General features: G+C 35.5%; 1 protein-coding gene across 1 annotated transcript in view; it reads left to right on the top strand.

Annotated features, from left to right (window-relative positions):
- Positions 1-14,617, top strand: part of LOC138698421 (nose resistant to fluoxetine protein 6-like) — a 99,131-nt gene that overhangs the window by 18,244 nt on the left and 66,270 nt on the right. Inside the window, exon 2 of the mRNA XM_069824310.1 lies at positions 9,818-10,059. Within this exon, the coding sequence (XP_069680411.1) occupies positions 9,818-10,059 (242 nt within the window). The remainder of the gene's footprint in view (positions 1-9,817; positions 10,060-14,617) is intronic.

The raw sequence follows: 14,617 nt of genomic DNA, 5'->3' as shown, positions 1-14,617 counted from the left end.
CCTATTTGCTTTTTTTACGCACTAGTGTTTTAAAGGCTCACTTCAGGCACTTATAACAGTGGATAAATTGCAACTTTACGTACTGCGTAGAAAAAACCTGTTTGCAGTTGGTGTTGTTAATTTTAAATTCGCGTTATCATTAAACCTAGCAGTCGTAAAAAGTATAAGGAAATGAATATATCTACTGTTTGTTTTTTGTTGATAAGCCAGGTGATAAATTCGCTACATATACTCGAAATAATACGTCATGAATGTTTACCATCGCCGATACAGAAGTTAGCTACTACAATTACATTATCTTTGTTTTCCTTGGAACTGGGTCAAGTTCAGACATATTAATAATAATTCACAACAGAGTTGAGTACGTACTCATAGCTAGGTCAGATCGAGGAAAGCAGATAGTCGAGTTATTTGATATAACGGTGTTATGTAACGAAACGTACCTGACTAACACCTTATCGCCCATGTTAACTGAGAGGTTGGATCGTGTACTGAAGAGTAAACAATTGCTCACGTGATCATTGTGGCTAATCTGATACAATCATGACGTTACGTTGTGTGAAGAGAGTAAGAATATTTTCATAGCTCTCAATGAAATTTGAGATGACATTTTCAACAATGTCTTCAACCAACACAATGGTGTGAGCATTCCCATAGGACTATCTATTGTCTCACTCATCCAGATTACTAGATCTCGGATTTTTAAGCCCTTAAAACCACTTTCAGTCATCTAAATTTGGCACTAAAATAGGCATTAAAATACAATTTCAGGCACCTAAGACCTGGGTAGCGTAGTCGGTATAAAGCTGGCCTTCTGTGCTCGAAGTTACGGGTTCGATCCCGGCCCCGGTCGATGGCATTTAAGTGTGGTTAAATGCGACAGCTCATGTCAGTAGATTTACTGGCATGTAAAAGAACTTCTGCGGGACAAAATTCCGGCTCACCGGTGACGCTGATATAACCTCGGCAGTTTCGAAGCGTCGTTGAATAAACCATAATATTTAGGTATCTAAAATATGATTTATGCACCTAAAATGCGTTTGTTTACACTCAAAGTACAATAACAATATAAATGAAATTAATTAGTGTTGTTGTTTAGTCAACAGTCCGAAGACAGGTCTGAACCTCACAAGTGATAGCAAGAAGACCCAATTATGAGGCAACTAGGCCAGAAGATAATGGGGTAGGGTGGCTAGTTTGTTTTCCCCTCCATAGCATACATCGCCGACTAGCTACATATTCCACTATTCAGATTTCAGATGCATACAAACAATTGTTCTTCCTTTGACACATATTGTGAAGTGAGATGTACATACCAGCCAGTACCTCAATCAGAGGATTATTTAGTATTAAGTATTACGAATGTGGATATGGAGAAGAATGGAACGTGTGAAGTAGACAGACAGAATAAAACATGAAGCTGTGTTGGAAAGAGTGGATGAAGGAAGAATGATGCTGAAACTGATCAGGAAGGGGAAAAGTAAGGAATTGGTTGGGTCACTGGCTGAGAAGAAACTGCATACTGAAGGATGCACTGGAAAGAATGGTGAACGGGAGAAGATATCAGATTATAGAAGACGTTAAGATATGTGGATTATATGTGGAGACAAAGAGAAAGGCAGAAAATAGGAAAGATTGGAGAAAGCTGGATTTGCAGTGAAAGACCTGCCCTTGGGCAGAACTTTGAATGAATAAAGTATTATGGTATACAGTGACAAAAAGTTTATTTTCCTTATGTCTTAAATTATGAATAATTATTAATGAATTCATCGACCACATTGCTCTATGGCTGCTGATACGTAAGTGTTAATATTAAAGTTAAAACAATTAATTGGCCAATGAATTTACATTTAACACATTATTAACAATAAATTGGCATTGCAATACATAACAAGGGTTTTCTCTAAATTTGCTGTTGTGAAACTTCGCCTTTTCTTAGACAGAACCATTTTATAAACGGAAAAAATCGTTCCAATGATAAGGAATATATATGTGCATATATAAATCTAGCTGATTTTTTTAGGGAGAAGTATATCCTCCCGATTCATCACATTCCTACTGCCTGCGCAAGTGGTCAACAAAACCAGTCACTTTCCAGGAATTTCTTCATCCCTACAACCAAACTATGAACGAAACTCACTCCACTTTCTATTTCATTGCTACACGAAAATAAATAAATAAATAAATTAATATATATATAAATAAATAAATAAATAAGTAAATAAGTAAGTAAATAAGTAAGTAACTAAGTAAGTAAGTAAATACATAAATAAATAAATAAATAAATAAGTAAGTAAATAAATAAATACATAAATAAATAAACAAATAAATAAGTAAATAAGCAACTAAGTAAATAAATAAATAAATAAATAAATAAAACACATCAAAACAGGGTATGTATTTTTAGGCTCAAATACCGTGAAATATGCCACAATATGCAAAATAGGCATTTTAGGCACCATATTCCAAAAGTTCATATTTTACGGTATATAAAACGTGAAGATATTTAATTAGTTTTAGTTCACCCGTATCGCAAAAATAGACATTAAGGGCCGAATTCATAGCCAACACTTATCGTAAGGAAACACTTAAGCAGTTGCTTATAATAATTTCCAATTCATAAATCCCACTGAAGTGAACACTTATTCAAATAAGGTAGCTTGTCAGCTTACTCAAGTGTTTCCTCATATGCATTGTGATCAGCTGATTCAGTATACAATAGATGATGATTATGATTTAATTTAATTTGTTGAGTTCTGTAATTAAAATGAAAATGAGTTTTGGCAAGCAAAAGATATATCAGAGATATGGAAAACCCTTTAGAGATGTATAATGATCAACAATTTAAGAGGAGATACCGTTTCGACAAGAACACTGTTGTGAATATTCTGGTGTCTCTCATTTCAATTCACAATACAACCATGAGGCTTACCGATTTCGCCACTGCTGAAAGTACTGGTTGCTTTGAGATTTTATGATACAGCAGCATTTCAGGTAGATTTTAAGTGGCATTTATTTTTCGAAAGTATTCACGTCCCAACAAAGTGTCATTTGCATTTTTGTTTGTATTCTACCCAAGGAATAAGCTGTTAAAATTTGCGTAATTATACCACTTCCACTTTGTTTAGCATAAAAATAACTGGAAAATAAATTAAAATGATTTACTTACAGGAATATTTCCGGAGTTTGCATTAAACTCAACTGCAGATTTATTCCATATCAATTTCTTCTTTTGGAGAGAACAATTATCATTTTTTTACTTTCGACGATATCTCCATATTTCATAACTAGTTATCTTAGCGCACTTCTTTCTTTTCTGTAAAATGCTTTCTGGACATCTTGTATAATTTTTAGCTCTATAATATTTACTTCTGTGTTTGTGTATATCAATAACGCCGATTTAACAATTTGAAGGCGCTGGAAAACAATTGAATGTAGGAAAGCGCTCACGTCTAGCCATGTTGCCATATTTCTTTCGATGTCAAGGGAATGCTCAGGGCATATGAAAGAGTAGCGTCTCTGCAATACGATCTGAAATAAGTGGTAAGGAAACGCTCATTACTTAAGTGTTTCCTCATTTTATAAGTGACGACTATGAATTCGACCCTTAGCCTAAAATCCGACATCTACATATTACGTTGTTATTTATACATTCTCCACAATATTAAAAAAAAAAAAAAGACGTATTTTCTACGACTTAACGTTTTGAGAATGAGGAAATGTATAAAAATGAAACAATTTAATATGTGTGTATGTGTGGAATAAATAACTTTACTGTTATAGTATATTTCACGAGTAAAGACAGGTCAGTTACTGTACCTGAAGCTATAAAAAAGAAAGAGCGTAATATTTTAAACAAGGGCTCTGGTCAAACTGATTCATTACTTTGAAAACATTTGGAATAATTGCATCTTTTAGTTCCAGTTTTAAAAGTGCACACAATAAGAATACAATGGGTGAGGAAGCGGCAACATCGGTAAACGCACGTGACTATCCTTATCCTTCTTCCATTGTCAGTTCAGATTTTCGGAACAAGTGAAGAATGTAATTGTGTCATGCTGCAGAAACCGATGGTATGGGGAGAGGTCGTCATGTCATAACATAGCGCGGACAATACCGCTACAACATTGCTTCCTAAAGAGTCCAGAAAAAGGAGGGTAGGATTAGTTTGGGTTACAAAAGAAAAACAAATCTTCTTAACGTGAACATCTCTAAGCTAAACAGTTCAGTCATTTTCTCCGTCATAGGATTCCATGAATTTGAAGGTTGTACTATACCTGCGTCGGTAAGAGAACGATTTTGATAACACCTTTGCGGGTTGAAGGGAGAGGGTTTCAGAACTTGACCTGCCTATCCCGTTACTAGGTTTTGTTTACGTTGCCATGGCTACGCCACAGCGTTGTCTCATTTCTACAAACAGAAGCACGTGCTTAGTCGTCTGTGGAGAACTATCATGAAGACGCCTTATAATATACTTACTGTTCTCCAACCAGGAGATCAACCGTGAAAAGAATGTGCTTACTATTGCCTCATCTATTGGAACGAAGTAGATAAATAATAATACCGTTATAACGCCAGTTTAAAAACCATGCGCTCTCCTGCATATGTCATTTCCTGTATGAAGAGATTAAAAGACCAGGAGATTAACTGTGATCTAATTTTGTAACTAGTGTAATATGTCTGTATCAGTGTTATGGTTTGTGCTGTGAGAGCTAGCCAATAGAGATAAGAGTACCCACGTGTGTGACCTTATGACATCTTATGACATCAACATTCATTCACAGCATTATCCCCCTTCGTCTCATCCGGCAGAGACTTTCTCGTGGTTGGAGCACAGTACTTACGGCTTTAAGAGAACCCGGAAGTTCATTGCCGCCTTCACACAAGCCCGTCATCGGTCCCTATCCTGAGCAAGATTAATCAAGTTTCTACCATTATATCCCACCTTCCTCAAATTCATTTTAATATTATCTTCCCTCTATGTCTCGGCCTCCCCAAAGGTATTTTCCCCTCCGGCTTCCCAAGTAACAACACACCTTACAATAATTAATTAAATTACTGTTTGTACTTAATTCCAAATTCTTACACTAGATGGCATATGCATGTCAGCTGTTTCTGGCTGATGACAGCGCACAATGTTATCATTTGCCATTATACAAGCTCATTTACAACAACAAAATTTAACTGTATCGATAACGCTATTCGGTTATCGATTCATGATAACAGGAAAGTACGGTAGCTTAAACATGAATGGGAGGTGATATAATGTCAACATTACTTAGTCCTCATTTGTTTACCCAGGCTGTGGCTGTCACACAGGGTTCCGAGTTCGAGCCCCGTCAGGCCTGGGAAAAATCCATAGATGCACTTGTGGCAGACAAGGTGGCAGTTGTGCTTTTTCTCAAGATTCTCCTCTTGCCCCATATTAAGCATTTACATAAATCCGTCAACATTTCGTCATCATTCCATAGCATTCCCGAACGCCGGCTGGCGACGCACGGAGGGGGCTGGCCTAGGGACGAGTGGGATGGCTTGCTCGAAACCTGGATACGTAAGGGAACTTAGTCTAAGTCAGCCGATGTGGGTTTGGTAATGAGTCTAGCTTGAAAGTTAGATCTTGAAAGGTCGTAGTGCTGGGTCATAGTGCCCACCTTCCGAAATTCCATTCCCAATTCGTTTTCTACTCCCGTAACGACAAGGTGATAAATTTCTTAGAGTTCGAGAAGAGACTAAGTCCTTCTAAAAGTTATGGCACAATGAGAAATCTTGTGTCCACCCGAGATTCTACAAGAGATCATTTCCTTCGCTCTGTCGACAGACCCAAATCAATTTCTCCATGAATGCCGCAAATGAGATATCCATTTCCAAACGATTCCTTGGCCAGTTCATACAAAATGTTGAAAAAAAACAGCCAGAATGTTACATTTTATTTGCAGGTGTATGATTTTTGGCAGTTTTATTAATTGTTCATTCATTCATAGTGTTCTGGCCAAGGGCAGATCTTTCATTGCAAACCCAGCATTCTCCAGTCTTCCCTATTTTCTGCCTTCCTCTTTGTCTCCTCATATGATCTATATATCTTAATGTCGTCTGTCATCTGATATCTTCTTCTGCCCCGAACTCTTCTCCCGTTCACCATTCCTTCCAGTGCATCCTTCAGTAGGCAGTTTCTTTCTGCCAGTGGCCCAGCCAATTCCTTTTTCTCTTCCTGATCAGTTTCAGCATCATTCTTCCTAGCACAGCTTCACAGTTCAGTAGCGGAACGTGAGAGCTATAAACCCAGCGTTGAAAGAGAACGCAGCTCAAAGGTCATTATCATGCGTGTGCATTATTATTGATATGCAGTTGAAAGTAGTTCAAGTCTTCATGCATTTGTGCAGTGCAGCAGGTCAAGGCTACGATGCACTTCCTTGGTACGTCTCAACACAGACCCTGAGATCTCCTTATTAAGAAAGTAGCATCATTGCTTCGTTATTTGTTAAGGCTAAGGGAACCGGACTCTCCTATCTTAACCCATGTTAAATTAATGGCTTTTTTCAGAAATTATAGTAAAGAAATTTGTACAGATTATTCCTGGCACTTTTAAGAGTTAATTTAGAAGGAATTTTTGGAATGTAATTTAACCCCAAGTTATGAATTTTTTCAGATAATTAAAATTTGAATATTTTTTCTACAATTTAAGGTTAATTGGCCTACTTTGTAAATTTAAATTTCATAAAATACCTGTGTTAACTCATGCACTAAGCCAGTGATGTCAAAGCAAGCGCATTTTTCTGACCTTGACGTCGTGCGCGGGCATTAAGCGCTAGGTATGCTAGGAGGAATAAGCAGTCTGTTGGATTAAGAAAACAGTGGTGCACAAACTTCAAACGGAACGTGACATTTTATGTCGTTATTTTTATATGGCTTCTTTCTGTTTGTTATTTTCTATATTGTCTGTAAAACAAAAGTACTAACACTAATTTCTTAGCCTAATATTGCAGTTGTATTTTAAACGTTAATAACATAGTAAAGAGTAAAGAAGGAATATTCACACAAATTCCATAACTACAACTATAATGTACTAAGTGAATTAAACATAAAGAAAGTGTTATCCCAAAGAAAGACACTGAGTATGACATGATAAGTTGAAATTGATATTGATGATATCTTTAGCCTTATAAAAGTAATCAAAACAATATTATAGTACAAAGCAAAGTTGTCTAGGTAGCCTATATGTTTTAACTGTAACTAATATTACATTATAAAACTCTTATCGCATTACGCTTTTAGGTGGTATTGGTGCGAAACTTTCTGTTATCAGAATATTAAATTATCTTGAAATCTGCTGAAGCTACAGAGCTGACGTTTTACCAACACATAGGTACATATCTTTTGTTTGTGATGTAACAGTATTTGCTTTGTTAATTAATTTCCTTACAAACATTTTCCATGCGAATATTTTCAAACGTTTTAATACACTATCTTCAGTAATATGTATTTACGATATATTAGATTTATGAAAACATTGTTTAAGTACCTGTAAGGCTACTAAACAAACATATCTGAAAATTTCACTTTTCTGTAAAAAAAAGTTGAGAATATATTCCTTTTGAATAAAAAAGCAAACTTGTGAAAAATGAGCATTAAAATTAAAACTTAGCCTACATTCTTATAATGCACTTATAGTTCTCAGACAAATCTAAAAATTAACATGGATACAGTTTTAATAAGTTCTCTTCCCTTTATCCACTGAATCAGTGCTGGCCATCCCTGTATATAGCTCGACCAAGCGGCATATACTATCTCTTTCGTCTGTCTCTTTCCTTTCCGCTGTAAAGCGTTCAGGCTCTCCTGGGCTCTAAAGCGCGCGCTTGATCCTATGGGCATCAGTTATCACTGCACTAAGCTATAATGAATGTTCCATGAAAGTCTGAAGTAATTCTGACGAGTAGAAACTGAGAAAAGATACATTTAGTGCAGAATATTTACAGTACATTTACGGAAAAAGATTTCCAAAATTTTATTACATTCCAGCTGCATCAGTAAGACTGTACAAAACAAAATTTTTAGTCTTAATAAGTGAGTACTGTATATGATTGATATACCGTTGGAAAGAGGAAATTTCAGTGAATATGATGCAATAATAAATGAAAAGTGAAGATTTTTACTATTTTCAAGGTGACCTTGAACATTTTTTAGCGCATTCCAGCTGCATATGACAGATTGTTACAACATATTTTTTTAGCGTAGTATAAGTTTTGTGTATAAATTTCATATAATCCTACCGTTGGAAAGAGGAAATTTCAGAGTATATAATTCAGTAAGAAATCAAAAATGAAAATTTTCACTATTGTTCAAGGCTCTGGTTATCTTAAGTGTCAACAGTAGGCCGATCCGTTAAAGATGTGAAACATTGAGAAAGTGGTAGGGACATCTCTTATAAAAACAATAATATGAGGGTTGGCTGAATAGTTCACAGCCTAGAGTGGCCTAGACATTAAAAATAATTAAGTCGAAAGTGTTACATTTCTTTTTGCAGATAATTTCTATGGGAAGTCATAGAATTATGTATGCAGTGATGATGTATGTTACATTATAATATTTCTATAAAGAGCTACTTCTTTAACTCTTGGAAAGGTCCACCGCTGTGGCGTAACGGTTAACATGTCCAACCGTGAAATGAGCGGGTCGTGATTCAAATCCTGGTTGGGATAAGTTACCTTTCTGACATTTTCCGAGGTTTTCCCCTTCTACAACTTGAAGCAGAATTGTTGGGTAACTTTCGGCGTTGGACCTAGTACTTATTTCGCCATCATTAATTTCAGCTTTAGGGGTTGGTACAGCTTACAGCAGTAAATTTTTTGGAAATATTGAACATTTTTTTTCTCCATTTCTGTATCTTGTACAATGATGAAAATTGGTATGTGTAAAACACTGTTCTTCTGCTATATGAAATATCTTTACGATTTATTTATTTTTTTTTTTTTATTCAAAACGGTGGCAGTTCGCTGTGCAGTGATGAAGCGTTTCCCTCACAACTCATGAACTTGTCATTTGTCACTCATAACGAGTGCATCTCTGCACATATGTGGACATTGTGCCACTGTCATACATCTCTGACGCAGTGCGTGAGGGAACCCAAGAGGTGGAACTTAATCTGAGAGGATTCGATCCGACATCGGGATGGGAATCCGATGTGGCTTAGTGCATAGAGCATCAGTACGTAGAGTTGAAAACAGGGGTTCAAATCTCGGTGCTGGAGAAAATGTTTCTCTGTTCCATTCATCTTTCAACCATAGGCCTAGTAATTGATAAAGACTGAGCTACCCCAGGAACTCTACACGACACCGTCACAATTTTTCCTTTTATATCCACACAACTCAAATGATCTGACAAGACGCCAGAACTCAACTATGAGTGCACACAATACTGTGTGACTTGATTTGTGGCTTTCTGTTAACGTACCTCCAGTAACGAATGTATTATACAAATCTGGCTTTCAGGTACGGTAGTAGAGTTCCTGGGATAGCTCAGTCGGTAGAGCGTTCGCGCGCTAAACGAAGGGTCCCGGGATCGATACCCGGCTCCGAAACAATTTTTCCTTGAAATTATTCAAACCTGCTTTACAGGGAGCTACTACCTGAAAGCCAGATTTGTATAATTGATAAAGAATCGTAAACTAAAAAAAGAAGAACTCATGGCAACCAAACGGGATAATTTAATGTAATTCACACAAAACTGTAGAGTTAGAAGAGAAGACTCAAGCATACATATGCCGGATTTCAAGAACGTATTTATTGTTTGTAGCTCATAATTTGTTATCTCTTTGTTTCAGTGTATGACTCGTCGACGCACATTCCATCCTCAATGGTGATGGGCAATATCCAGCAGTTGGGAAACTTCGACCAATGTCTCGGTATCGAGACGGCTTTCTTCAGGGGTAAACAGTGCAGAGCCACCTTCCAGTTCGCCATAGGGGGCTTCTCCAAGTTCTCCAAGTATACAAATCTCTTGACCAACGATGTACAGAAGCAACTCGGCATGAGCGATCTGTTCTATGCAGTAGCCGACGCTGCGGTAAGTATGTCATTAGGCCTTACTGAAATTTTAGAGTTCACATTCAATGTCATAATGGTGATAGGAATAATAGAGTGTACATTTTCGAAGAATTCGATTCTTATCGCTATCGAAATCTCGAATGATAACCTTTTCAGTATTCGAATACTTTTGTGGAGTTCTCAGATGTTCTCTCAGGCAAATTTTCCAGCCTTTCCAATAACGAACACCTAGAAGCTCTTATTTAATTATGGTATAGACCTACTCTTAAATGATTTAGGCTGGTAGTCATGCTCTATTCCTTAAACTTGTGCATAATGTAGCGAATTAAACATCTTTAATAAACTAACAACAATGTTAAATTTCAGTTTTAAGGTTTGGATAGGTTTATAATCTGAAAATATAGGGGAGATTCGGCTAATTCCGCAATATTAAGAAGTAAATCTATCACATTTTTATCAAAATGTTTATTGAAAAATATTATCAAGATATGTAGACATGGACGAAACCTTTAATTACCAAATAAGATAAAGAGACCTATTAGAATGCAAATATATTTAGTTGTACATACATTACAGTTGAAAAAGAACTCGGGTAATTCCGCAACAGTGCGGAAAAATCCGCAATAGGACTTGGCTAATTCCGCAATAGTAAATAATAAATGAAATACATTATGAAAGTAACATAAAAGGAACAATTTATATGTAACAATGCTCACTGTCTTCACAGTTGTGTAGCAAAACACGAAAAATAGTCAACTTTCGATGTTTCACTGTATTGCCGATAGAGGTGTCGACCAATACCCTTGATTTCTATAGCACTGCAGAAGACATGCCTTCTGTTGACAGCCTCTCAAAACTTACGTTCACGCTATTGTAAAGCCGTATTAAAATCATATATGCACTACTGTGGAATTACCCGTACTGCGGAATTAGCCGAGTTTCCCCTATAACTACAAAGTTATTTTATTTTATATCATGTTTTTGCTGTGATAAATGAAGACAGCTTTTTGCACTTAGCATAAGGTTATCAATGGGATGGTTGATATCTTTGCTGTGAAATATTAAACCAGTTTTTTTTAGACTTGACATAAGTTTAGCAGTGGGATGATTCATGTCGCTTTGTAAAGTCTGACTCAATTGCCACAGATTTGTTCATCAAGAAGACCAGAGCAAGAAATATAGCCATACAAATATGATCATACGAATGTCGTTAAATGATGTATAGAGTAACATCGGAATATATGGATGGAGAAAACAACCAAGATTTGAACACGGACTATGTATGAAACACGATTTTTAAGATCGAATCAGATGCTAATTCTAACGGGCCTCCTCTTTCTTGATGGAAAAACTATTGCTTGTAACCAAGAAGAGATTTTTCATACGAAAGTTTTTTTCATAGTAGAAATGGTAATGATCCTTTAATTTTAACACCAACTAATGTTTCCAAAAATATCGCACGAGAATTAATCATATAGGCCTATTGCTAGAAAATCATTGAGAGTGAAAAAGAAACAGATTCTCGATTGATAACTCAACGAGACCACAAGTTTAATTTTTTGCCGTTGCTTCGATGTTACCAACAGTAGGCCCTAATCTCCCTAGAGGTTTTGATTTATCTAGAGAAAATCAAAACTCGAGTGGAGTTTAATTGACTATTACACGATTAGAAGAAAGTAGTACATAAAGATTAGAAGAAATAAATTACTCTAATACCATAAAATATTAATTAACTTACTGAATTTCTATTTCACTGATGTTAGCTGCACCAAAACGTTTGAACGGAGTCGCCATTTTCAGTTGACTGTCAGTGTTGTAAACAAATGACGGTCGCAAAGCATGTTTTATACTACCATAAAGAATTTGCAGTTTGAAATGTTGGCAAATAAAGAAACAAATGGTAATGAGGTAATAAAAACAGAAGAAAGTATATAAAGATTAGAAGAAATAAAGTACTCTAATACACTAAAATACATATTAAGTGACTTACTGAAACTCTACTTCACTAATGTTACCTTCACCAAAATGTTTGAACGGAGCCGCCATTTTCAATCGATTATCTATGCGGGAAACAAATTACAATCGCAAAGCATGTTTTATGGTACCGTAAAGAGTTTTCAGTTTGAAATGTTGCCAAACAAAGAAACAAATGAAGAGTTCGCGGGAAAAACGATGAATGTCACATTTCTGTTAAGGATTACTGTAGATAATGATCTAATTGAGTCTATAACTGCAAGATGCAGTGCTGTTCCTATAGAAAATAAAGGAAAGGATTACTGTATTAGTGGTGATAATTCTCCTTTTTACCGTTTTTCATAAGAACAACATTAAATTTCGTAGTGATCCGTTGAATTAGATAATGACATCAACCGTAACAAAATTGTGACATTCATCGTTTTTCCCGCTAACTCTTCAAATGTTAAAGTACTGATAAAAACAAACAAATGCTAGGGAAGCGATAAAATTAAACAAATGCTAGGGAAGCGATAAAATTGTACGATAAGCAGCCATAATTGGTTGAAAGACGTCCTTTTGTACCATTTTATTGGTCAAAAGTAGTATGACGTAGTAAAAGTGTAATAATCCTGTTAAATATCTGGTAGGTGCGCAAGATTTAAAAGCCAAGAGAAATTCCTTAAGCGACTGATTCCTATTAAGCTCTTTGTCGCAGACGTCTCAGATAAGGAAAAAATACTCCAGCAAGCTGATAAAAAGAGAGCTGTTAGAATTATCTTCTAATTGGAGCTTAAAAATCGCCCAGAGTTTCTTTTAAAACAGCATAAGCTTATTACAATCTCACAGAACTCAATTGTATTTTACTGAAAATTATTACGTATAACAGAGAATTACGTATAAATAACTTTAATTAACACGTTTTCTTGCAGGAACCTAAAAAAAATTTACGTATAAATACGAATTACGCAGAATAGAGTTATGTATAAAGCAAGTTCAACTGTAAATATATATTATACAAATCTAGCTATCAGGTAAAGCTCCCTGTGAAGCAGACTTGAATAATTTGAAGGGAAAAATTGTACCGGAGCCCGGTATTGATCGCGGGACTTTTGGCTGAAAGCACCAACGCTCTTACCAACTGAGCTACCCAGGAACTTCACCCGACACCGTCTCATCTTTACCCTTTATGTTCACATAATTCGAGTGGGCTGATAAGACGCCAGAAGCCCACATCGAGTGCACGCACAAATTCTGTATGACTTGAAATTGTGGTTTTTTGTTAAAGTACCTACAGTAACGTATATACAATTCAAATATAGCTTTCAGGTAAAGTTAAATAATTTCAAGAGAATTTTTTTTTCCGGGGCTGGGTAATTATGTAAATATAATGTTTTGAAATTCACTTTCTGTCTTGGTGAGAAGTTAATTCGTGTTCTGTGTTCTTGTGTGTTAGTTGTATAATCTAGAATTTTGTCAAGTTTTATTTTCATTAGTGTAAACGAACAGTAGCCTTTAAATCTAGAAAGGCTTCACCTGAATGAAAACAGATCGTTGAGGATATTGGACATCAACATCCACACAAATGACATTACACGTGAAATATTAATTCAGACCTTCCTCTGTCGACATGAAATTAAAATAAACCACTTAAAATTTTACTTGAACGTATAGGCTATTTTATTCTTTTTATTTTGACTATTACACTTTTACTACATCATAATACTTTTGACCAATAAAACAGTACGAAAGATGTCTTTCAACCAATCATGGCTGTTTATCGCACGATTTTATCGCGTCCCTAGCATTTGTTTAACTTCATCACTTCCCTAGAAGTTTTTTTTTTTATTTTTATCACTACCCTAGCATTTGTTTCTTTGTTCGCCAACATTTCAAACTACACTGGTCTGAACGTAAAAAAAAAAAAAAAAAAAAAAAAAAATTACGAACCACTCCAGTCGATGCACAGCAGTTTCAAATATGACTCGCATTGGCATTCAAGAACAAGAATTAATAAAGATCACTCGTTACAGCTATGCATCTTCCCTGAATCCCTATTTACAAATAAATGAAGAGCATCATTCGGAAATCCTGAATAAGTTGAGGAATACACCATGTACATCAACGAGTTCCACTTCTTTTACGCACAAGTCCAATATAACATCAACTGAACCACCAACCACTAAAATATTCAAATTTGAAATTTGTACTTTCAATAATTATTCCTTTTAAAATTATTCATGCTTATTTTTTATGTCATCATCGTTAATTAAAACTTTTCTTGTTTATTCCATCATCCCAAATTAAAACTTTTCTAACATTTGTTTATATTATTTAGGTTATGTTATAGCTTCTGCTGTATGATATTATGGATAGTCACGTATCAGAGATTGTTTAATACTAAGATTTATTGAAAATCATCTGTCAAGTGACCTGATTACTGGAATCCGGATAATTGAAGTAGAATGCAACTGTTTTAATAAAAATGAAACTGAATCAACAAAGCCTTCTTGACTAGTAACCGTCTACAGAGTTCAATGAAGATTCCATAGTTGATACAACTGATAACAAGAAAACAGCTAATCATAACACACTAGTGCCATCTAGCATGCATCTAGAGTAAT

This window comes from Periplaneta americana, chromosome 4 (genome assembly GCF_040183065.1).
Source record: "Periplaneta americana isolate PAMFEO1 chromosome 4, P.americana_PAMFEO1_priV1, whole genome shotgun sequence".
In the NCBI taxonomy this organism is placed as follows: domain Eukaryota; kingdom Metazoa; phylum Arthropoda; class Insecta; order Blattodea; family Blattidae; genus Periplaneta; species Periplaneta americana.
The sequence above is the reverse complement of the archived record's forward strand: the minus strand, read 5'-3'. Positions and strand labels throughout refer to the sequence as shown.